At 36.5% G+C, this 23,625-nt stretch overlaps 1 protein-coding gene across 1 annotated transcript in view; it reads left to right on the forward strand.

Annotated features, from left to right (window-relative positions):
• Nucleotides 1–23,625, forward strand: part of LOC122754664 (zona pellucida sperm-binding protein 3 receptor-like) — a 71,995-nt gene that overhangs the window by 23,960 nt on the left and 24,410 nt on the right. The window contains exons 5-6 of the mRNA XM_044003155.1: nucleotides 2,276–2,470; nucleotides 9,523–9,705. Of these exons, the coding sequence (XP_043859090.1) occupies nucleotides 2,276–2,470; nucleotides 9,523–9,705 (378 nt within the window). The remainder of the gene's footprint in view (nucleotides 1–2,275; nucleotides 2,471–9,522; nucleotides 9,706–23,625) is intronic.

The raw sequence follows: 23,625 nt of genomic DNA on the forward strand, positions 1-23,625 counted from the left end.
AGAATTCATCAATCCTTTCTCTGGAGGTGGACAGCATTTTTCATCATGAATTCTTTAGAATTGTCTTGAATCATTATATTGATCAGGGTAGCCAACTCTTTCACAGTTGATCATTGTTACAATATTGCTATTGTTACTCTGTACAATGATCTCCTCCTGGTTCTTCTCATTCCACTTTTCATAGGTTCATATAGGTCTTGCCATGTTTTTCTAAAACCAACCCTCTCATTAGTTCCCTCAAGTCCATCACATTCATATGTCACCATTCATTCAGGGATTCCCCAATTAATGAGCATCCCCTTGATTTTCAATTTTTTGTCATCATAGAAAGAGCTGCTATAAATATGTTTTTACATACAGGTCCTTTTCTTTTTTCTTTGAACTCTTTGGGGTATAGACATAGTGGTGGTATTTCTGGGTCAAAGGGTAATACACAGTTTTATTGCCCTTTGGGCAGGTTTAAGTTGCTCTCCAGGAATGGTTGGATTAGTTCACTAAGCCAATTCATTAGTGTACCTATTTTCCTTCATTGCCTCCAGCATTTATCGATTCTGATGGGTGTGTGGTGGTCTCTCAGTGTTGTTTTAATTTGCCTTTCTCTAATCACTCATTATTTTGAGCATTATTTTCATGTGCCTACTGATAGCTTTGATTTCTTCTTCTGAAAACTGCCTGTTTATATCCTTTGACCATTTATCAACTGGGGGATGACTCTAATTTTTATAAATTTGACTCAGTTCTCTATTTGAGAAAAAAGGCTTTTATTAGAGAAACTTGCTATAATTTTCAAATATTATTTCACTGTCTATAGTACCTTTTAGCAAAATGTAGTTTCCATCATTATCTTTTAAAATTTATTTTTGCTTTTGGTTTGTGTGAGATCATGATTGCTACCCATGCCTTTTTTACTTCAACTGAAGCATCTCAAATCCTGTTCAAGAGGAATAGAATTTGGAAGACAAAACTTTAAATAAACAAATAAATAAAATAGTAGAGATTTTGTAACCTAAGGTCCACTGCAGATAAACAGAAACCCAATTTTCTATTCCTAACTTCACCACCCACACACCCTGCCATCTTAACTGGTCAATGCCTGATGCTTATTGCAACAGAGTGGGGGAGAGTAGAGTGCCTGAAGCAGGAAAGGATCCCTAAGTGGACGCCAAAACACAAGATAGTGGGTATAAGGATCAACATTGTCTAAGATTAACTTTTTTCTTCTTTCTTTCTTTCTTTCTTTCTTTCTTTCTTTCTTTCTTTCTTTCTTTCTTTCTTTCTTTCTTTCTTTCTTTCTTTCTTTGGTGTGGCAATGAGGGTTAAGTGACTTGCCCAGGGTCACACAGCTAGTAAGTGTCGAGTGTCTGAGGTCAGATTTGAACTCAGGTCCTCCTGAATCCAGGGCTGGTGCTCTATCCACTGCACCACCTAGCTGCCCCCTAAGATCAACTTTTAAGACTTGTTATCTTGATTTCCTTCAGTATGGTATTTAGGTTAATTGATTTCTAGGGAGACTATTATGCATTAGTTGTCTCAGTGAATCTTATTTTCTAGGTTTTGTAATACAATTCATGTGTTCTTCTAAAGTTACCACTTTTGTTTTTGCTTCTTTTCTGCCAAGTTTTCTTCCACTTCTGTGTTTTAGTTGCATATCTGTCATTATCTCTTTCAAAGCCTCTGTGTCTTTAGATATACTATTCATCAAGTGTTCTAGATTTTATAGCTGTTGTTTGTCTTTAATTCAATATTGAGAGCTCTAGTTTTGGGGCCCATTTTTATTTTAATATCTTTTCAAAGTTTTTCTCTTTTGAATCATTCTGGAATTCCACCCCCTTCCCCTTATTGCCTCATAATCTCTAGGGACTCTAAAATTCTCTTCTTCATTTGGTTCATTTTCAATAATAATATAATTTTATTATGATACATAGTATAATATGTCATAGGTTATCTTTTAATTTTTCCTTATTTTTCCTTCTGTCTTTATGAGATTTTCTATTAATGTATATGCTTATAATCTAAGAGAGTTGCTCAGAGCTTCGAGAGATTAAGCAACTTGCTCAGGATATATGCATGCATCAGGGGAGAGAACTGAACCCGGGTCTTCCTAACTCTGAGAAGGCCTTTATAGTATGTTATAATTCCTTGTGGGGGAGGAGGAGGGAAAAAAGGAAGTATGGAGAACAGGGAGGAGGGAAGAGAAGAATCTTGAAGAGGCTGAAATCTTATGCAAACTACTACTGAGATACCTTTGTACATTTGTGTATGTGTTTATTTTTAGTTATCCATTGTCATCCACCTCCAGATGTTGCTAATGGGCAACATACAGGAGCTTCTCAAGATTTTTTTACTTATGGATCATCAGTGAGATATACATGTGATAAAACATATTCACTTATTGGAGATGAATTCATCTATTGTACTACTAAGAATATGGAGTCTGGAGAATGGAGTGGCCCTCCCCCTAAATGCAAAGGTGACTCATTTTTATGGATTTGATTTGTTGATTTATATACACATGAAAAGAAAATTAGAAAAATGATGACTTTAGGAATTCCTGCAAAATGAAAGAAGATGCTAATTATTGTTTTAAAAGTTAATAGTAATGGGGCAGCTAGGTGGCGCAGTGGATAGAGCACCAGCCCTGGAGTCAGGAGTACCTGAGTTCAAATCCGGCCTCAGACACTTAATACTTACTAGCTGTGTGACCCTGGGCAAGTCACTTAACCCCAATTGCCTCACTGAAAAAAAAAAAAGAAAGAAAGAAAAAGTTAATAGTACTGCCACCATACGCTTTAAGGTCAACTATAAACATTTGAAGACCCACTATAGATAGTTTTGTATCTTTGTATATTTCTGTTTGTGAATATAGTCTTATAAATGGTGTACTATCTATATATCACATCTCTATATTTTAAGCCCCAAAAGCCATAAAGACAAACCTTTCTCCTAATTAGCTTCCTCAGAAAAAAAAGATTCTGTCATTGTCTTCTAACTTTGGAAGTTAAGGAAGAGTGATGTGTAGGTAGGATCCATGTAGCTGAACATCTCTATATAAAAATAACCCGTTTATTAATCTTGATGTCATGATGTTTACAAATTACATTTTAAGTTGGTATATTTGGGGGGTGGTGAGGCAATTGGGGTTAAGTGACTTGCCCAGGGTCAAACAGCTAGTAAGTATTAAGTGTATGAGGCTGGATTTGAACTCAGGTCCTCCTGACTCCAGGGCCGGTACTCTATCCACTGCACCACCTAGCTGCCCCATTAAGTTGGTATATTTAACATGAAATATAAATATACCCTTTCAATAATAATAATAACTAGTATTTATATAGGGCTTTAAGGTTTACAAAGTGCTTTACAAATATTATCTCATTTTATCTTCACAACAACCCTGGCAATTAAGTGCTCTTATTCTCATTTTACAGTTTAGGAAACTGAGGCATATATTAATTTATTTGCAAGTAAGCACCTGAGGCTAGATTTGAGCTCGGGCTTTTCTGACTTTAGGTCCAGAATTCATTTTATAATACTGCCTAGTTACCTATATGATTTTATCTTTTAAAAACAAGATCGGGGGCAGCTAGGTGGCGCAGTGGATAAAGCACCGGCCCTGGATTCAGGAGTACCTGAGTTCAAATCTGGCCTCAGACACTTAATACTTACTAGTTGTGTGACCCTGGGCAAATCACTTAACCCCCCACTGCCTTGCAAAAACAAAAACAAAACCAAAAAATATCATTTTATTCACCAAAAATATATTAAACAAAATGAACTATTTTGTACTCATTTCTCCCAAAATATAGAAATTAAAATTTTCTATATTTTTTCTTTGGGGGAAGGGGTATATGGTATGTGTCAAATATAGTTGTATACGCTTGGGATTTAAGAGACAGCATAATTCCAGTATAAACACATCTTTTAAAAATATTTATTATAAACCTAACCTTAACGACCCAAAGAAGAAAACAAAGTAAGGAATCAAATCCTATATGCAGAGGAGCATCAGTAGACACTTGAACAGGAAGATCAAAGGAAGCCTGTACAGTCTGAGCAGCAGGAAAAACAAAAGAGTAGGAAGGAAGTATTAAGTGACTGCTAATTCCAATCTGCCTGACAGCCCTGGTTCTAACATAACACTGGGTAAAGTTCTCATTGAATTGGTTCTTTAGTAGACAGCAGTTAATTGCCAATCAAAGGAGATTAAGTAAATGACTGTCATCTCAAGAGAAAGGGTGGGAAAAGCACTATAAATCAGCTGGAGCCTCCAGAAATTGAGCCCTGACAGTGGAAAGGCATGGCCAGCAGGCAGCTCACTAGAAGAATTAGCTATGAGAGGTGCCAACAATGACAACAAAAGGCAGCCTATAGGATTCATATGATGAGAGCAAGAAGAATTTTACACTGTCCTTCAAAGAATGATATTGTTCTGCTGTATATGTACAAAGTGTATTTTGGTCTCCCACCTAGAGAAGGTGAAAGGGTTGAAAGAAAACCTTTCTACTCTCCAGGTCTGTACCCAGTAGGTGTTTAATAATCATTTACCAAATACAGTGTGTTGACATATTCTTTGAAGGAACCAAAGAGTTTACAGGTAGAAAACAAAGAAGAAAAATAATCTGAAGAAGAAGAGGGAATCCTGATCTATCTTAGAAGATTGGAGCGTAGAAAAATATGAGACAGAAATGAAAGGGAAGAAGGACCACTGAATACTTAAAGATAAGATACTAGTATGAGGCTTTTCTTACCAAGGCAGAAAGACAACACTTTCCAGAGGAAGCAACTTTTATACTCCAAATCAGCATGATATGAATCCATAGGTAGCATCGAGGGAAAGATTATCCACTAATGTCCAAAGTAAATGAGGGGGCAGCTACGTGGCGCAGTGGATAGGGCACCGGCCCTGGATTCAGGAGTACCTGAGTTCAAATCCGGCCTCAGACACTTGACACTTACTAGCTGTATGACCCTGGGCAAGTCACTTAACCCCCATTGCCCCGCAAAAAAACAAACAAAAACAAAGTAAATGAGACAAGTAATAGTAGCATGTGGAATCAGGTATTTGTCAACCTAATATGAACAATTCAAAGGTCTTCTGTCTTTCTAGGACACATACCTAGAACATGATGGAGAACCTACAGAGACCTGTTTAATCTGACAACCTCTACCCATTTCTGGTGATTCATTTAAGGATAAATTATAATGTCAAAAGGAACCTAGAAAATATTACTAAAAATATGAAGCCCATAGGCAAGAAACCAAAGAACTTCGTGAAATGGGTGGTACTTTTCTCAGTAATTCCACCAGAAGATAAAAGGACTTCAGAAGAGAAAGGTAGATTTGGGTTAAGAAGATGGTCATTGAGAACAGGATTTGAATTTTTGGACTGTTGCTTCAATGTAGGATATAATGCACATATATTGGGATGAAGTGTACAAAATAAGGGCTGGTAAAATATGTATCTACCTGAAGTCTTACCAAAGCTTTAAATTGGAAAGGGAGAAGAATGGAGGAAACTTCCAACCTCTATCTACCAATCCAAATACCTAAAGAATAGGAGGATGAATAGAAGCAAAGTTGTGCACAAATTCACGGGAGACAACATCTAAGAAGGAAGCCAGAAATAAAGTCTATACCCTTAAATACTCATACACACGTGCACAAGCTATGGGTTGTTGCTGCTGCTGTTTGTCTCTGGTGCTCAGAGGGCCAAGATGGCATTACTATGTTTGAGTCAAGGTACAGTGTGTCCAACCGTGGCTGATCAGACCTAAACAAGTTCAGAAGGCTCTGCAACAGGTCGGGCACAAATAGTCCATCGGAACATTTGTAGTGGGGATGTCTCTAGATTTGTACATCTCACATTTTTTTGAGCTACTGCAATTCTGCTTTACTCATAGAGCACAATGCCTTCTTTGATGTGGGCATACTATGCTGGGTGGTCCCATGCTAGTGTCTCCTGACAAGTAAAACTTAGACCCCCAGTTTTCCAGAGCTAAGGCCCAGAAAGCAAGCTATGCCCCGAGCTTGGCAGGACAACAATCCTTTGTGATCACCCTCCGGATGATCTCACCCTCTTGGCTAGTCACACAATTCTCCAGGTGTCTTCTGATCCAAGACAAACACTGGTCAAAGTTGGAACGTCCTGCAATGAATCAAACTTGTCACATGCTTGCTGCCCCCTCATTGTCAGGGCTACAATTCACTGAGGAGCTACTAATATAAGTAGTGAGATCTCCCCACACTGCCTTAGGTTTCCCCACTAGGGGTGGGGTCGCAGCACATGTGTCTATAGCTATTCTTTGCTTGCAAGCCTTTCTCTCTAATTCCTGACTCACCTGTCTCTGGCCTATTTTGTGCAGCTCTGGCCATACATAGGTTAGAGACTGGTTCTGATCCGGTTGACACACCCCATGTCTCATAAAGTTCTTCAGAGAGATCTTCAGAAACCACCATGTGAGCACTCCCCTTGTATGAGTTCTCAATAACATGGTCTTTTAGGCAAACGTGTTTGGAATTTGAACAATGTGGCTGGCCCATTGCTGTTGTGGTCTCTGCAGTAGTCTGAATGCTTGGCATTTTAGCTTGAGAAGGGACCTCATTGTCCAGTACCTTATCTAGTCAAGTGAATCTTCCTCCTACAAAAAAAGAAAAAGAAAAAGAATCTTCCTAAGACTATTCAAATGGAAGCAATTCTGTTTCCTGGCATGACGCTGGTAGACTCTCCAGGTTTCAAGGGTATACAACAATGAGGTCAGCACAAAGGCTCTGTAGAGCTTCAGTTTGGTTGGCAGCTTAACATCTCTTCTCTCCCACACATTCTTTTGGAGCCTCCCAAACAGTGAGCTAGCTCTGGCATTGTCTGCATCAACCTCATCAACTCTGTGGACATCTCCGGAAAGTATTCTGCCAAGGTAAATTAACTTATTCACAACATTCAAAATTTCTCCATTTGCTCTAACCAGTGATTCCACGATATGGATGGTGTGGTGCTGGCTAGTGGAGAACCTCTGTTTTCTTGGTGTTAATTGTTAGGCCAAAATTGGCACAAGTGGCAAAAAATTGATCCATACTTTCTTGCATCTCAGACTCAGAGGCTGCACTGCACAATCATCTGCAAATGAAAAGTCACACACCTCCACTTTAGTCTAGGCCTGTCGACTTTTCAAGTTAAAATGAAAAAAACAATCCTAATGTAAAGATAGAAAATCAACTTCAGAGATATCACTATTTGGTAGAGTGAGCCTCATTGATTGGACAGAACTAAAATATGCCTTATTCAAAAAGAACAGAATATGACTATAGATGGCTTTGATTTCTTCATCTGAAAACTACCTGTTCATATCCTTTGACCATTTATCAATTGGAGAATGACTTGTATAGAATGTATTTTTTTAAAAGAGGATTTGTATACATTTAGAAGGGAAAGCCAATGATCACTAAGAGGCACCATAGTGTGATTACAGACAAGTCATACTAGACAAATCTTATTTTCTTTTTAGCTTGGGTTGCTAAAATGGTTGGCCCTAGGAATGTTGTATAATATAGCATCATTAGATTTTAACAAAGCATTTAACATTTCACATGTTATCCTTCATTTTCTGCCCTGTTGCCCACTCCACACTCCAAAACAGAACCAGAGAGGCCATGCCTAGGAGGAACTAAACTCCTGGTCTTAGTATTTTCTGAGCTCCATAACTACTGTGCCCTACACCAGAGGCCATGTTCTCAAGGAACTTGTGCCCTGGGCCCCCGCTTTTTCTTTCCCTTTCTTGCCTTCCCACCTCACCATCATTTCTGAAACCATTAACCACAATCGTAGTTTGTCAATCTACTTACTACCCTATGCTTCTACTCACCACTCCTGTATCTTTCTGGACCAAATTGCCCCTCCAGATTACCAATCTTTTATGTATGTTTTTTAGAATGTAATAATGGCTAGCACTTTAAGGTTTATGAAGCACTTTGCAAATATTATCTCATTTTATCCTCATCACAATTGTGAAAGGTAAGTGCTGTTATCATCTCATTTATAGATGAATAAACTGAGGCAAACAGAGGTTAAGTGAGTTGCCCCCAAGATCACACAGCGAGTAAAAGTCCGAGGCCAAATTCGAACTCGTTTACCTGACACCAGGTCCATTGCTCTACTACTTAGCTGCCTGCTTGTGGGCGGGACCATCTTTGCTTTTGTATTTGTATCCCCAGCACTTGTTACAATACTTTGTGTATAGTAAACACCTAATAAATGTTTTTTTTTTATTTATTCATTCACTCATTCACTCTTCTTCACCAGACCATTTACTACCATGGCCCCACTACTGCATATTTCACCTTTTGCTCTGAGAACTGTAATTAAATCAACACTAATATTGCTTCTAAAAGGGGTGTGGCAATGGAGTGCCTGGTTGTTCCCTTCATCACCATTGTGATTTTCTAAACCATAATTCTCTTCCCTCCGACCTTTCTCAGAGAGAGAGAGAGAGATGATAGATAGATAGAACACATGCATGTGCATGTGTATATATAAAATAATTAAAATGTTATATACATTATATGTATACATATGTGTGGATATGTATATACCATGTTTGCAATAACCATGCTTGGCACGTAGTAAACTCCTAATAAATAATTTTCAATCATTTAATTTATTGTACATGATAAAAGCTATAAACTACTTTACATTTCACTAAAAAGATAAAAATAAAATTTTAACAAAGTAACATTTTATTGACTATATTTCCTCTTCTAATCTTTGCTATGTCTGTACTAATCACATCTTATAACTTTTTATATAGACAGAGTCTATGTGCGTGTTATAGAAATTTACGTGTACTTCCACCACATGTGGAAGCTAGGTGACATAGGGGATAGAGTGCTGGGCCTGGAGCCAGGAAGATTCATCTTTCTGAGTTCAAATCTGGCCTCAGACACTTTCTAGCTGTGTGACCCTGGGCAAGTCACTTAACCCTGTTTGCCTCAGTTTCCTCATTTGTAAAATAAGCTAGAGAAGGAAATTGCAAACTACTCAATTATCTTTGCCAAGAAAATCCCAAATGGGGTCACAAAGAGTCAAACACAAGTGAAAAAACTCAACCACCACCAGTACCTCCACTTATGCTATAAATACTTATGAATAGCTTTATATTTATCTTGTTTATGAATGACTTGCAGGAAGTCTTTTTTTAAGTATTCTTATAACCACCATCCCATAATACCTAATGCAATTTTATATACTCTCTACATATTTATTGATTATGCAAGTAAATTTTTATTAACTTTACAAATGAAATTCAGGTCTGAAAATATTTGTGGTGGTTCTTTTTTGTCTCAGCACTACAACCTCATGTTATAATATAATATAAACAAAAAAGACACAAAATGAAAAGACGACTCTACTGAGTATTCTTCTATTAATAAACCAAAAAAAAGTATTGTTTTCAAGGGCTTCTTTTAAGTCTTGTTTGTTTTCAACACCTCCCCCACTTCAATGTAAAATGATTTGATTCATTTGATTTTCAGTTGTCCGTTGTGAAAACCCACTTCTCCCAAATGGACATTTGTTATCTGCAAGAAGGCCGCCTTATACATATAAAGAAACTGTGGTCTTGGAATGTGACTCTGGATTTCACATGGAAGGTGAGGAAAAGATTTCCTGTGGTGCCAACGATTCCTGGGTTCCTGGTATTCCACAGTGTAAACCAGGTAAGGGCCAGGACTTCAGAAAGAAAAATAACACTTCATTTTTCTGTTATCTGCAAAATCTTCATGACTTTATTGGGATAAAGATAAGGGAATTTGTTCTACTATTAAGTAAACCAGTAGTTATGCTGTTTTACTTTGGGTGTTGTAATTTGGAGTTCTTAGGAAGACCTGAGTACAAATCCAGCCTCAGACCCTCACTTACTGTGTGACCCTGGACAAGTCATTTAACCTCTGCCTCAATTTCCTCATTGGTAAAAGGGAGATAATAATAGCACCTACCTCCCAGGGTTGTTATGAGGATCAAATGTGATAATATTTGAAATGTGCTTTACACAGTACCTGGTACATAGTAGGCACTTTCTAAATGCTTGTTACCTTCCTTTCTTCCTTTCTTTCTTGAGTCTTCAGGGTTTGCAAGGGAAGGGAAGCACTGACTAAATTGAAAAATTCGTCTAGGGATAAAGAAATGGACTGTACTTACTCCTAAATGTTAAAATGATGGAAATTTCCATATGACTTTCTCTAAAACTCCATCTCCCACCCCATAGCTGGGAAGATTTCTTTGATTTAACTGACTTCTATATTTTATATAATTTCAGAAAATATGTACCCTGTGGCTATACACATTTGATTATACAGAATAAAAATCAGAGGAAAACTCTCTACTTCCCAAATCAGAAACCCCCTTCCTGCTTTCCCTAAGAAGCATTTTCTTTCCCTAAACATAATTCTTTCCCCAAGGATTAGAGCTAGGAACTTTTTAGGTATCACAGGATCTATCAGCTAATACAAGGAAATGTGGGAAGGTCTCATCATCTGACACAGCTTTCAAAAGCTGTTAGTCCTGGGGCCCAGTACCAGCCCTGACTTAGCCTGGCAGTACCAACTGTCAGTGCCAATAAACAGCTTGTATTTTTGCTCTCAGTTATCATAGTCTATCCATCACAATGGGTAGAGCCTTGAGCAACCACTCGGGAAGCATCCATACCCCAAAACATCGGTCAGTTCTCTTTCTGTGGCTAATAGGACTGGTGTTGTGTTTAGCATTCCTGTTTTCCTTATCTTTGCTGAATCCCCAAATTAATGACCAGAAGTCTTTTGAAAGAGGAGAAAAAGGAAAGCTGGTGATTTGGGAGAGTCCATCTGGTCTCATATGCCTTCTTTTCACCTCTCCCACTATCTCACTACCCTCTCTCCCCTGCTTTCCATCCAGCCAACATTTATATTATAAAGCACAGCCATTAGACACACCCTACCATCTGAGAGTGGACTTCATCAATTTTTTGATAGACTTGGCCAAGCTTCAGCTAAAAAGCCATTGTCCCAAAAACTACTGAGAACTCTTGTGGAAATAACAAAATTCAAAGCAAAACTTTCTCCTTCAATGATTGCAATTAACCAGAATGTGATGAAGACTAGGAAGACACATTTTTATATCTTTTCTAACATACATACATACTTATGTGTTTGTTCCTCCTTTTATTGTCCAGAATACAATTCTAGTAAACAAATATTTCTTCATAGCATAATACTAGCTCACATTTATATAATGTGATATAATAAACTATTCTTCATAATATACTTCTGTACTACCATATATACATATATATATGTGTGTGTGTATATATATATATACATATATATTTGACTATGTTTCATAATTTTAAAAATACCATCTTCACAACAACTCCTTGAATTTGGTAATAATATTCTTAAGAATAACAATATTATTTTTAGTAATTAAATAATTCTCAATTAAATAATTAATGTTATTCTTTTATTGCCTTTTTACATATGAAAGGCAGTATGCTACAGTGTGGGATAGAGAACAGGCCTCAAAGCCAGAGCTATAGGTTAAAGTCATGCCCTTGACATACACTGGCTCGATGGCCCAGGTGCTCCAGGCCCCTCTCCTGAGAGAAGGTGCTGATTGCATCAGTAAAGGACATTTCCTAACTTATGAGTTCTCCATTTCAATGAAATTATAAGCCCCAACCCTATTTTACATGTGAGGAAACTGATGCTCAGAAAAGCTTGGCACGTGCCTGTGGTTACACAGCTGGTAAGCACCAAAGCCAGTTGTCTTCCCTTTTCTTTTTTTCTTTTTTTTCCAATTGTCTTCCTTGAACCACATGCTTGAGTACTTATTATTATTGCTTCCCTCCCAAAGTTTACAATATTGTAGGAGAGTTCATACATGTCCACATGTAAATATACTAAAAGTCAAGATATTTAATAGTTTTATATATGCATATATATTTTTTACTTACATAAATGTAATTAAAATTCAAGGGCTATCAAAGAGCTACAAACAAGTATAGGGATCCACTAGGTGGTGCAGTGAATAAAGCATTGGCCCTGGATTCAGGAGGACCTGAGTTCAAATTTGACCTCAGACACTTGACACTTAACTATCTGTGCGACCCTGAGCAAGTCACTTAACTCCCAGTATCCCATCAAAAAGAGAGAGAGAGAGAAGAAAGAAAGAAAGAAAGAAAGAAAGAAAGAAAGAAAGAAAGAAATAAAGAAAGAAGGGAGGGAGGGAGGGAGGGAGGGAGGGAGGGAGGGAGGAAGGAAGGAAGGAAGGAAGGAAGGAAGGAAGGAAGGAAGGAAGGAAGGAAGGAAGGAAGGAAGGAAGGAAGGAAGGAAGGAAGGAAGGAAGGAAGGAAGGAAGGAAGAAAACAAGTATAGGAACATAGAGGAAAAAGAGATTGTGTCCAGCAGCATGTAAGGTCTCCTGGAGCTCAGACAAGCTCCAATTCAATACTTACAAATTTGTTAGATTCTCTATTAAGTTCTTCCCTATGATTTAACAGCATGTCTTTTAAAACTATAGATGAGGGGGCAGCTAGGTGGTGCAGTGGATAAAGCACTAGGCCTGGATCCAGAAAGACCTGAGTTCAAATTCTGCCTCAGACACATGACACTTACTAGCTGTGTAACCCTGGGCAAGTCACTTCACCCTTATTGCCCTGCAAAAAAAAGAAAGAAAGGAAGAAAGAAAAGAAAAGAAAACTATAGGTGAGAAGAGGACTTCTTCCACTCCTCCTCTTGAATTCACCTCCACAATTGGGTTTCTTAGCTTAAGTTCCAGCAATAAATGACAAATGCACATTCTTTTGTTGTTGTTTGGTTGCTTGGTTTTTGAAAGTCTTTGATATATTTTGATATATTTCATTGATATATATTTTGGTTCTTTGTATCCAGAGATGCTGTTGCTGAGATGAATCCATTTCTAAATATCTCCCTCCTCTCTCCTCTATTCAGAGAACCATCCTTTATTATAAACAAAAAAAAAGGGGGAGGGGGAGAAAAGCACTTCAGCAAAACTAACACATTCAGGGAACTTGACAGTATAAGGAATGTTTCACACCCACTGCCCTCTTCCTCTGAGAAGAAGATAGGAAGGGGCCAAATGCCAATTCTTAAGTGTTTTGTTTTTGTTGCAGTGTTGGTGGTAATAATGTGCAACCTCTGCCACAACATTGACATTCCAGTTTCTGACCACAGTCTCCCACAGAATTATGTTCACATATTTGCCTGGGGACAAATATGTCCCTACTATTTTGCCTATCAGTGTAAGTATGAAGGAGTTGTTCTTTACAATTTTAACAGTTTCAGTGGAGTAATTCCTGGGAGCTAAGATCAAGATCTTGGGGACCTTAAAGATTATCGGGTATTCTAGCCCAGCTCCTCCCACTTTAGAGATGAGACTTAGTGAGGTTCAGAGTATCTATGGGATTTCATCAGGGCCATTGAGCTTGTAAATAACAAAGCTGGCAATTATCAAACCCACATCTTCTGACGCCAAATCTAATATTTTTCTGCTTTATTAATAACAATTTTAGCAAATTTGTAAACATATCAAGTCAGTAAACATAAGCACCTTCAAAATTCAAAGCACAATGCTAAGATCTTAAACATTTTACTCAATACTCAAAATCTACTTATTTTCATCATTTCCCTTGATGTCCCACATAATGAAAGATTTCCTAGCTGAATTGCTATAGACTTTTTGACAGGATACTGTTTGAATGGATATTCATTAATTATATTTGGTCTATAGCTCTTCTTTGCTTTATCCTTTCTGGATTTAGGTGTTGGAACTATGTCTCACAAAAGGAGTCAACTAAAGAACTTTCTCATCTTCTAAGAATAGTTTGTGTAGTATTGGTATTAATTGTTCTTTTAAAATTTGATAGTATTTTCCCAAGAATCCATCAGGATGAAAAGTTTTGTTTTGGTTTTTCTTTAGGTAGTTCCTTTATAGAAAGTCCTGTTTCCTTTTCTGAGATTAAATTATTTAAGATCTCTATTTTGATGTTCTACTGGTAAGATTATTTAATAATTCTGAAGGTGTTCCTCTATTTCTTTTTATTCTGTTTTATTAGAATGAAACTGCCTCGTAGATTTTCACCTTCATTTGCCACTTTGTTCATTTGTTTTCTGTCCACTTTACTAGATAGCTAAAAGTTTACCAGTTTTGTTAAGTCTATCCAAAGAAAACTTTGGGTTATCAATTCTATAATCTTTTTCATTTACAATTGAATCGATTTTTCTTCTAATTTTGAGTATGTCCCTTTTTATGCTTATTTTGTCCTTTATTCTAAGTTTTGCTTATTAAATTTCTAATGTAATATTCAATTCATTAGTCACCTCCTTTTCTATTTAGTTAATATATGTTTTTAAGGATTTAACTTTCCTCCCAGGACTAAAATAAGATAATTTTGAGGACTTGTTCTTTAGAATTTCATCATTAAGTATCGATTTTGGTCTGTAAACTTTTGTGTTTGTTCTTTGAACTGATTATTATTTTTACTTTATTATGAATTGTCAAGGGTGTGTTTAGTATTTCCAGCTCTTTACATTTATTTACAATATCTCTGTGCCATGAAACATAGTAAATTTTTGTGACTGTTCCATGTGGTGCTGGAAAGTAAATACATTCTTTAGCAGTCCAGTTTGGAAGACACTATAACTCTTTTAAATTTAGATTTTTCAGAAAATTGTTTAATTATAAATTTTTTCTTTTGTTTATCTTTCAGTTAATTTGTCCAAAATTGAGAGTACATTAGTCTTCAACTATTATTGTGTTACCAGCTATACATCTTATAGTATAGTATATACTATGCTTCTTATAATATAGTATATACTATACTTCTTATAGTAAGGTTAATTTTTCCTTTATGAATTTAGATGGTAAGGCATGTGGAACATATAAATTTAATATCTGGTGTTTTGTGTGTGGTTCTTTTCAGCACAAAGTAATTTTTTGTTTATCTTTTTATATCATAAGATTAAGAAAATATAGCTATAACTACTGACCTCTATGCCTACTTTGCCATCTTTATAAAATCTTTATGAAAACAATATCTATCTTTATCAAGAGCATCCCTATTGAATAATTCCTTTATTTGTGTTCCTTATACTTACATGTTCATTTTAGTCTTTCTGCTCTTCATGGAATTAATCTTCCAAAGAAACTTTTTTAGTTCCCTCTTCTAAAATGTGTGTGTGTGTGTGCGTGTAGTTGCCTTGTAGCTCTTACCCTATTTCCCTTCATTTCTGTTGTTCCTTATTCTTTTTTTGTCCCTTGTTCTTAAAGGTATCAATTCATATAGGATACTGGAAGCAAAGAAATATTTCACATAGTAGAAATTTTCTTTTGTCTGTGTGGTCTATATTTACTCCTATCCTCCCCATAGTCATTATCTTTCTCATATGCAATAACATTTTTTCTGACTCCTTGATGAAGGCATGAGAAGGGAACAGACAGGCTTCTGAAAACAATATTCTTCTGTAGGCCATCTCTTTATAGACAGAAAACACAAGATTTAATAAGTTTATTTTTTGTTGACTATTGAACAAGATTTTGATTTGGTGAATGGCAAGTTCCTATGGATGCTCTTGTTTGTGAAAGATATTGTATTGGTTCCATCAGCCCTATAATATGGCATAGTCTCTTAAAAGAGATATTGAACCTCCCAAGTGTCTGGCTTGACCATCCACATAGGCAAAAATAAGTAGATGAAAAATGTCTATGGCCAAGTTGATGACATTCAATTAAATGGAAAGCCTATGGAACACAATTATCCATAAATGCATATAAACATAACATATGTATATATAATAAATGTGAATTACATATATATGCACATATCTCTCTGTGTGCGTGCATGTGTGAAATTTGAGACAGACAATGTAAAAGGGCAATAAATAGGGCCTGGAATTAAATAGGAAGGAGAAATGAGATTGGATTGCATTGTTAGAGTTAGCATCCCAATCAATGAGGTCACAGATCCATATGAATACGAGAGAGAAGCATACAATTGGGAAACATAAACTTAGCAAATGCCTTTACCACTGTCATAGAGGATGCTAGCCCAGAGCCCAAACAGAAGTGAAATTCCCTATAAATCATGAGGCCCTCCATGGGACCCCAATTGAGTCAAGGCCCAAAAGAGTGAAAGGTCTTCTAAATGAGATCCATAATCACTCATAACACTTCTAACCATCTAGACAGGGAGAAAACCTGAGCACTCTTGTATGCATAGCCTGTATACAGACTCTCTGGCTACCTAGAACTGCATAGGAGAACAGGCTGAATTGCATCTGGGAAATTCTGCAATGCTTTGAATAACTCCTCCCATCTTTTTAACATCATTATCCTTCAGGCAATGCTATATGGCAGCGAGTCAGGAAATACAGTCTCTAAGGATGTATAATTTGAGGTCACCCAGAGGACAGTGGAGAGGCACATTGTGGGTAGAAGCAGTTTGCAGCAGCACATGATCAACAAAGAATTGCACAGGATAAGTGATATAAATATGGATATGACCAGAGAGATAAATGATCAGAAAAGGAAGAAGGCCATTCATGAAGCAAGGATGGGGGATAACTGATGAACAGCTCACAAGATACCTTTGTAGTCACTCAGTGTAATGACATCCACGAGAACAAAAAGAGGAACATCAAGAGATCTACCAGAGAATGCTGGGTAGCTCCATGCTAAGGATATAAGGGAGAAAATGGACATGAATTCTACAAGAAAAGACAACACCTTTGACTTATTTTTCATCTTTAACTTTTCCCTAGATTCTCTGAGTGGGTTTTATCAATATGAATGAAACCTACTTTAGCATACTTTAGAAACTATAAGCAACTAAGAATTGTTTTATGAGTACATCCTTTGAACACTACACATGAATGAGCACAATTTTTTCATATCAATAAAAGTACTATATCAGTGCTAGCTGGAGCTATCTAGTTGGGGTTTATTGTGTAGATATTTACTTAATATTCAAAGAAATTTGTGAATTTGTTTTTGCATTTATAAAATTTGTACTTAGAAAAAGTTCCTGAAGTTTAAAAAAATTACTGTGTTTTTGTTCATTCCTGCAACTTTTCCTAATGAGCAACCAGAAAAGATAACGCCCTCCCTTTTCCCTGGTAGTTCTTCTAGTGATAAGTAGCTTTTATATGACTGTATTATAAGTTTAAAAGTAGGGGGGCGGCTAGGTGGTGCAGTGGATAAAGCACCGGCCCTGGATTCAGGAGGACCTGAGTTCAAATCCGGCCTCAGACACTTGACACTTACTAGCTGTGTGACCCTGGGCAAGTCACTTAACCCCCATTGCCCCGCAAAACAAAAACAAAAGCAACAATAAAAGTACAACTTTTAGGTGTACAAATAAGATGATACATTTTTCAAAGCAAAAAAAAAGAAAGGACTCTGAATCTTGCTTCCAGCAAGTGTGGAGAAAAGAAATAATTTTGCAACAATCTGAATAAAGTGCATGATGCTCACTTTTTGCCACAGCCAAACAATCACCATCTATGCTCAAAGTCAGCTTTGGTCTTAAGAGAAGGCAAAAGGTCTTGAGGAATGCCTCTCCTCTCTTCAGGTCATCAGGGGCAATGAAATGTTTCTTTAAACAAAAAATAGGGAAAAGTTCTCAATATGAAGACTAAAAAGAAAAAAAACATTTATAAAGCATTTCTAAGGATGAGATAGTCTTGAGTATTTGAAAATTTGTTGGGTGAAAGAGAAATCAGATACAAATCTTGTTCTTAGAAAGCAGAACTAGGAATGAGAGAAATTACTGAGGCAGATTTAGGCTTAATGTATGGAAAAACTTCCAGAAGTAGAATGGGCCATATTAGGAAGTAGCAGGGTCCTACTCACTAGAGGTCTTCAAGCAAAAGCTAGATGACTGTTGGTCAGTAGTATTGCATAAGAGATTCCTGGTCAGTTGGAGTGGATAGTGTCCAAGGTCCCTTCTGATTATTAGCCTTTGAGTAAGGATGAGAAGCTGTGCATGGGTTGCCCTCTGCTCTGTTGGAATAAGGAACAATGTTAATTAGATCACAGATCCATCAAAGTATTAATTTTTTAGAGCTAAGATTTATGGAGTTAATTTTTTTTAGAGATGGGATTCATGGGTTCCAATGGAAATTCTTCTTGAAAAAATGGTATACATATTACTGTGACTTATATTTGAAAAGATCAAATGAGTGTTAAATTCAGACTTCACATGACTCATCTAGAGTTTCTAAGCTGTTTTATGTTGACTCTAGACATGGTTTCTTCTTTAGATGAATGAGACTCAAGCCTTGGTCCGTGGATCCTGGGAGTCTTTGAGACCCTTTTGGGGTGGGGTGGGATCTGAAAGGCCAAAACTATTTTCTTAAAAATACTAAGAAGTAATTTGCCAATTAAAGTGGACCTTCCCTTTTCACCTACATGTCTATGTGAAACTGGATTCCCTTTATATACTTCAAATGAAATAGCATAACACAACAGATTGAATGCAGAAGTAGATAGGAGAATCTAGCTGTCTTTTATTAAACCAGTCAAAGAGATCTGCAAAAATATGTAAAAACAATTCCAATCTTTTCACTATATATATTTTTGAAAATAGTTATTAATTTTTAAATAAATCAATCAATAAAATTTATCCATTTAAATTTCTAACAATAGATATAGGTGGATATAACTCAGATAAAGAAAAGCTTTTTAAGGTCCTCAATAATCTTAAGAGTGGAAAGGGGGGCAGCTAGGTGGTGCAGTGGACAGAGCACTGGCCCTGGATTCAGGAGGACCTGAGTTCAAATCCAGCCTTGACACTTACTAGCTGTGTGACCCTGGGCAAGTCACTTAACCCCAATTGCCTCACCAAAAAAAAAAAAGAGTGGAAAGGGGTCTTGAACCCAAAAAGCTTGAGAATTGCTTCTCTACACCAGGACTTCTTAAAAATTTTCCACTTGCAACCCCTTTTTGCCCAAGAAATTTTTACGAGACCCCAGGTATATAGCTATATAAAATAGGTATACATAATCTTGCACTGTTGGCAAATTTTTTGCAGCCCCCACATTCAGTTACCCACAGTTTAAGAAGCTAAGCTCTGGACAATCACCCTTCCAGCTCTTACCATTCTGTGACTCCATAAGGGGAAAAATTAAAGAAACATGGTCCATGTCTTCAAATTAATTATTCCCATATAAACATCCTTTGAATAACAAGAAGTTAGAGCAAGTTGTAAAAGAATACTTCCATTTTGGATCATTGTCACTTATAGATATAACAAATGTTTCACTTGTAGAAAAAGAAAGTCGATTTAACACAATAATCCTGGTGATAACATTGATAATCTTCACCCAAATATGAAGGTTAATTTTTCTTCACATATTAATATTTTCTTATTACCATAATCTTTGTATTTGTTCCATCTAAAGTCTTTTTAAAGCAATATTTACTTGAAACCATGGCAGATTTTCACACCAGCCTGCAAAGATCAAGTGTAATTCCAATTATTTAATGCCAGGCATTTAGGGGTGCCATCTAAAACCTGAGGTTCTTATAGGGATAGCTTTGCATGTTGAATCATTCTGAATCCCTTCTCACATTCTTCAATTACATTTTTCTCACTGGTAACAGCTGTAGACATTTATATTTAGAACTGCTAACTTATCTTTAGTAACCACACTTCCTCTCAATGTCTCAACACTCAATTCCTCCAGTCATCAAAGTTCCCTATGAGGTTCAGGAATGTTATTTAGCTTCTGTGCCTTTGTCCTTTCTAATGCTTCCTAATACAGGCTTATGGACCTTGAAAATCTCCAAAGAGAGAAATCACTTTGGGATTAGAAGAGACAGGGACTGCCTGCTGCAGACAACTGCAGCCAGAATTAGAGTTGTGTGTGGAAGCAAGAGGGGAGAGGAAGGGAGATTATGGTTCTGACCAAGTCCTTTGGTGTATAGGTTTAAGTGCATTTCTATCTTTTAAGCATCCTTTGGTTTTAGATGAGGGCACCTCATTCACAGTTTTTTTTGTAGTATTTGATGTAAGAGCCATACGATTCACATTAGTTTTGTTTGTTTGTGTCCTTTGTTCTCGAAGAGGACCATGGCATTAGGATGATGTCATGACTTGCACTGAGTTGGATTTAAGTGAGGGAGGACTGTGCAAGGTCACTAACCTAACTCTCTTCTCCAGAGCCATCTGGGTGCCGGTGGTGAGATATATATCAGGATGATCAGAGATGGTTGCAGATGTTTGAGGCATTTGGGGTTGTGACTTGCCCAGGGTCACACAACTAGTAAGTGTCTGCGGTGAGATTTGAACTTGGGTCCTTTCAACTTCAGGGCCAGTGCCCTATCCACTGTGCCACCTAGCTGCTCCCCCACATTAGTTTTACATAAAATGGAATAATTTAATAGAGAACATTTAACACTGTAACATAACTGCACTGTGAGGTTTTCAAAGTGCTTTACAAATTTTTTCTTATAATTAACACACTTCAATTAACATATTTTATAAAAGTTAAATAGAAAAAAATATATTTGTTGTAGTTCATCCATTTCAGCCATGTCCTACTCTTCATGACTCCATTTGAGGTTTTCTTGGCAAAAATACAGGAGTAGTTTGACATTTCCTTTTCCAGCTCATTTTTCTTTTAATTCAAAAGCATTTTTAAACATTCATTGTTGATTTGTTTTTTTAAGTTTTGAGTTCCAGATTCTATCCTTCCCTTGATTTTCCTCCCCACTCCCTGAGATGGTAAGCAATATGATATAGGTTATACATGTACAATCATGTAAAACATTATCATTTCCATTTTTTGTGAGAAGGAAGGAAGGAGGGAAGGAAGGAAGGAAGGAAGGAAGGAAGGAAGGAAGGAAGGAAGGAAGGAAGGAAGGAAGGAAGGAAGGAAGGAAGGAAGGAAGGAAGGAAGGAAGGAAGGAAGGAAGGAAGGAAGGAAGGAAGGAAGGTTGGTTTAGTCTCTATTCAGACAACATAAATTCTCTGGAGGCGGATAGCATTTTTCATCACAAGTCCTTTGGGATTGTCTTGAATCATTTTATTGCTGGATTATTATATTGCTGAGAATACCAAAGTCATTTACAATTCTTCATAATGCAGTATTGCTGTTACTGTGTACAACGTTCTCCAGGTTCTGCTCACTTCACTTTGTATCAGTTCATGTATGTCTTTCCAGACTTTATTGAAATCATTCTGCTTGTCATTTCTTATAGCCCAATAATATTCCATTATAATCATATCCCACAACTTGTTTAGCCATTCCCAATTGACGGGCATCCCTCAATTTCCAATTCTTAGCTACCACCAAAAAAAGCTGCTATAAATATTTTTGTACAAATAGGCCCTTTTCCCACCCCCATCCTCACCCTTTTTAAAAAATCTCTTTGAGATACAGACCAGCTGTGGTATTGCTGGATCAAAGAGTATGCAGTTTGATTGCCCTTTGGGCATAGTTCCATTGCTTTCCCGAATGGTTGGACCAGCTCACAGATACATCAACAATGCATTAGTGTCATAGTTTTCCCACATCTTCAACATTTATCATTTTCCTTTTTGTCATATTAGCCAATCTGAGGTGGCACCTCAGAGTTGTTTTAATTTGTATTTCTCTAAACAGTTGTGATTTAGAGAATTTTATATGACTATAGATGGCTTTGATTTCTTTGTCTGAAAACTACCTGTTCATATCTTTGACCATTTATCAATTGGGGAAATGACTTGTATTATAAATTTCACTCAGTAGTCTATATAGCTGAGAAATGAGGCATTTATCAGAGAAAATTGCTATAAATTTTATTCCCTAATTGCCTGCTTCCCTTCTAATTTTGGTTCTGTTGGTTTTGCTTGTGCAAAAACTTTCAAATTTTATATAATTGATATTATCCATTTTACATTTTGTAATGCTCTCTATATTTTGTTTGGTCCTAAATTCTTCCCTTATCCAGAGAACTGACAGGTAAACTATTTGCTTATGGTATCACCCTTTATGTGTAAATCATGTACCCATTTTGACCTGTTCTTGGTATACAGTGTGAGATGTTGCTCCATACCTAGTTTCTGCCAAGCAGTTTTCCAATTTTCCCAGCAGTTTTTGTCAAATAATCACTTTTTGTCCCAAAAGCTTGGATCTTTGGATCTATTAAACACTAGATTACAATAGACATTTACTATAATCTATTGTATACCTAATCTATTCCACTGATACACCACTTTATTTCTTAGCCAGTACCAGATTTTTGATACTTACTACTTTATAACAGTTTGAGATCTGGTATAGGTAAGCAACATTCCTTCACATTTTTTCATTAATTCCCTTGATATTTTTATCTCTAGTTCTTCCAAATGAATTTTATTTTTTTCTAGCTCTTTAACATAAGTTTTGGTAATTTGATTGGTATGGAACCAAATAAGTAGATTAATTTAGATTGAATTGTCATTTTTATTATATTGGCTCAGCCTACCCATGAGCAATTAATATTTTTCCAGTTGTTTAGATATGATTTTATTTGTGTGAAGTGTTTTGTAATTGTGTTCACATAGTTCCTGATTTTGTCTTGGGAGGTAGACTCCCAAGTATTTTATATTGTCTATAGTTATTTTAAATGGAATTTCTCCTTTTTATTTCTTGCTGCTGGACTTTGTTGGTAATCTATTGAAATGCTGATGATTTACATGGCTTTATTTTGTATCCTACAACTCTGCTAAAGTTGTTAATTGTTTCAAGTAGCTTTTTAGTTGTTTCTCTAATATTCTCTAAGTATACCATCATATCATCTGCAACAAGTAATAGCTGTTTCCTCCTTGCCTATTCTAATTCCTTCAATTTCTTTTTCTTCTCATTGATATAACTATCTTTTCTAGTACAATATTGAATAATAGTGGTGATAATGGGCATCCTTGCTTCATCCCTAATTTTACTAGGAAGACTTCTAGTTTATCCCCTTACAGATAATGCTTGCTGATGGTTTTAGATAAATATTAATTGTCGCTTTAATGAATGTTCCCTTTATTCCTGTGCTCTCTAGTGTTTTTAATAGGATTGGGTGCTGTATTTTGTCAAAGGCTTTTTCTGCATCTATTGAGATAAACATGTGTTTTCTGTTGGTTTTATTATTGATATGATCAATTATACTCATAATTTTCCTAATATTGAACCAGGCGTACATTCCTGGTATAAATCCCACCTGGTCATAGTGTATGATCCTTGTGCTGTATTGTTGTAATCTCTTTGCTAATATTTAATATTTTTGCATCAATATTCAGTAGGGAAATTGTTCTATAGTTTTCTTTTTCTGTTTTTGTTCTTTCTCTCTGGCTCATTTTACAGATGAGGAGCTGAGGTAAATAGAGCTAAGTGACTTGACCAGGGTCATACAACTAGTAAGTGTCTGAGGCCAGATTTTAATTCAGAAAGATGAGTCTTCCTGACTCCAGGTATGTCAGTCTATCCACTGCATTGCCTAGCTGCCCTTCAATTGCTCTAAATGCTAACTATTGTTATTACTCTGACATCTTCACTGGTATCTTAGTTGTCTTTTCTGTCACTCTGGAATTAATTTTCACCTTGTTAAGAAATCACTCTCTGTGGCTGAATTAT

The sequence above is a fragment of the Dromiciops gliroides genome, chromosome 4 (genome assembly GCF_019393635.1).
Source record: "Dromiciops gliroides isolate mDroGli1 chromosome 4, mDroGli1.pri, whole genome shotgun sequence".
NCBI lineage: Eukaryota > Metazoa > Chordata > Mammalia > Microbiotheria > Microbiotheriidae > Dromiciops > Dromiciops gliroides.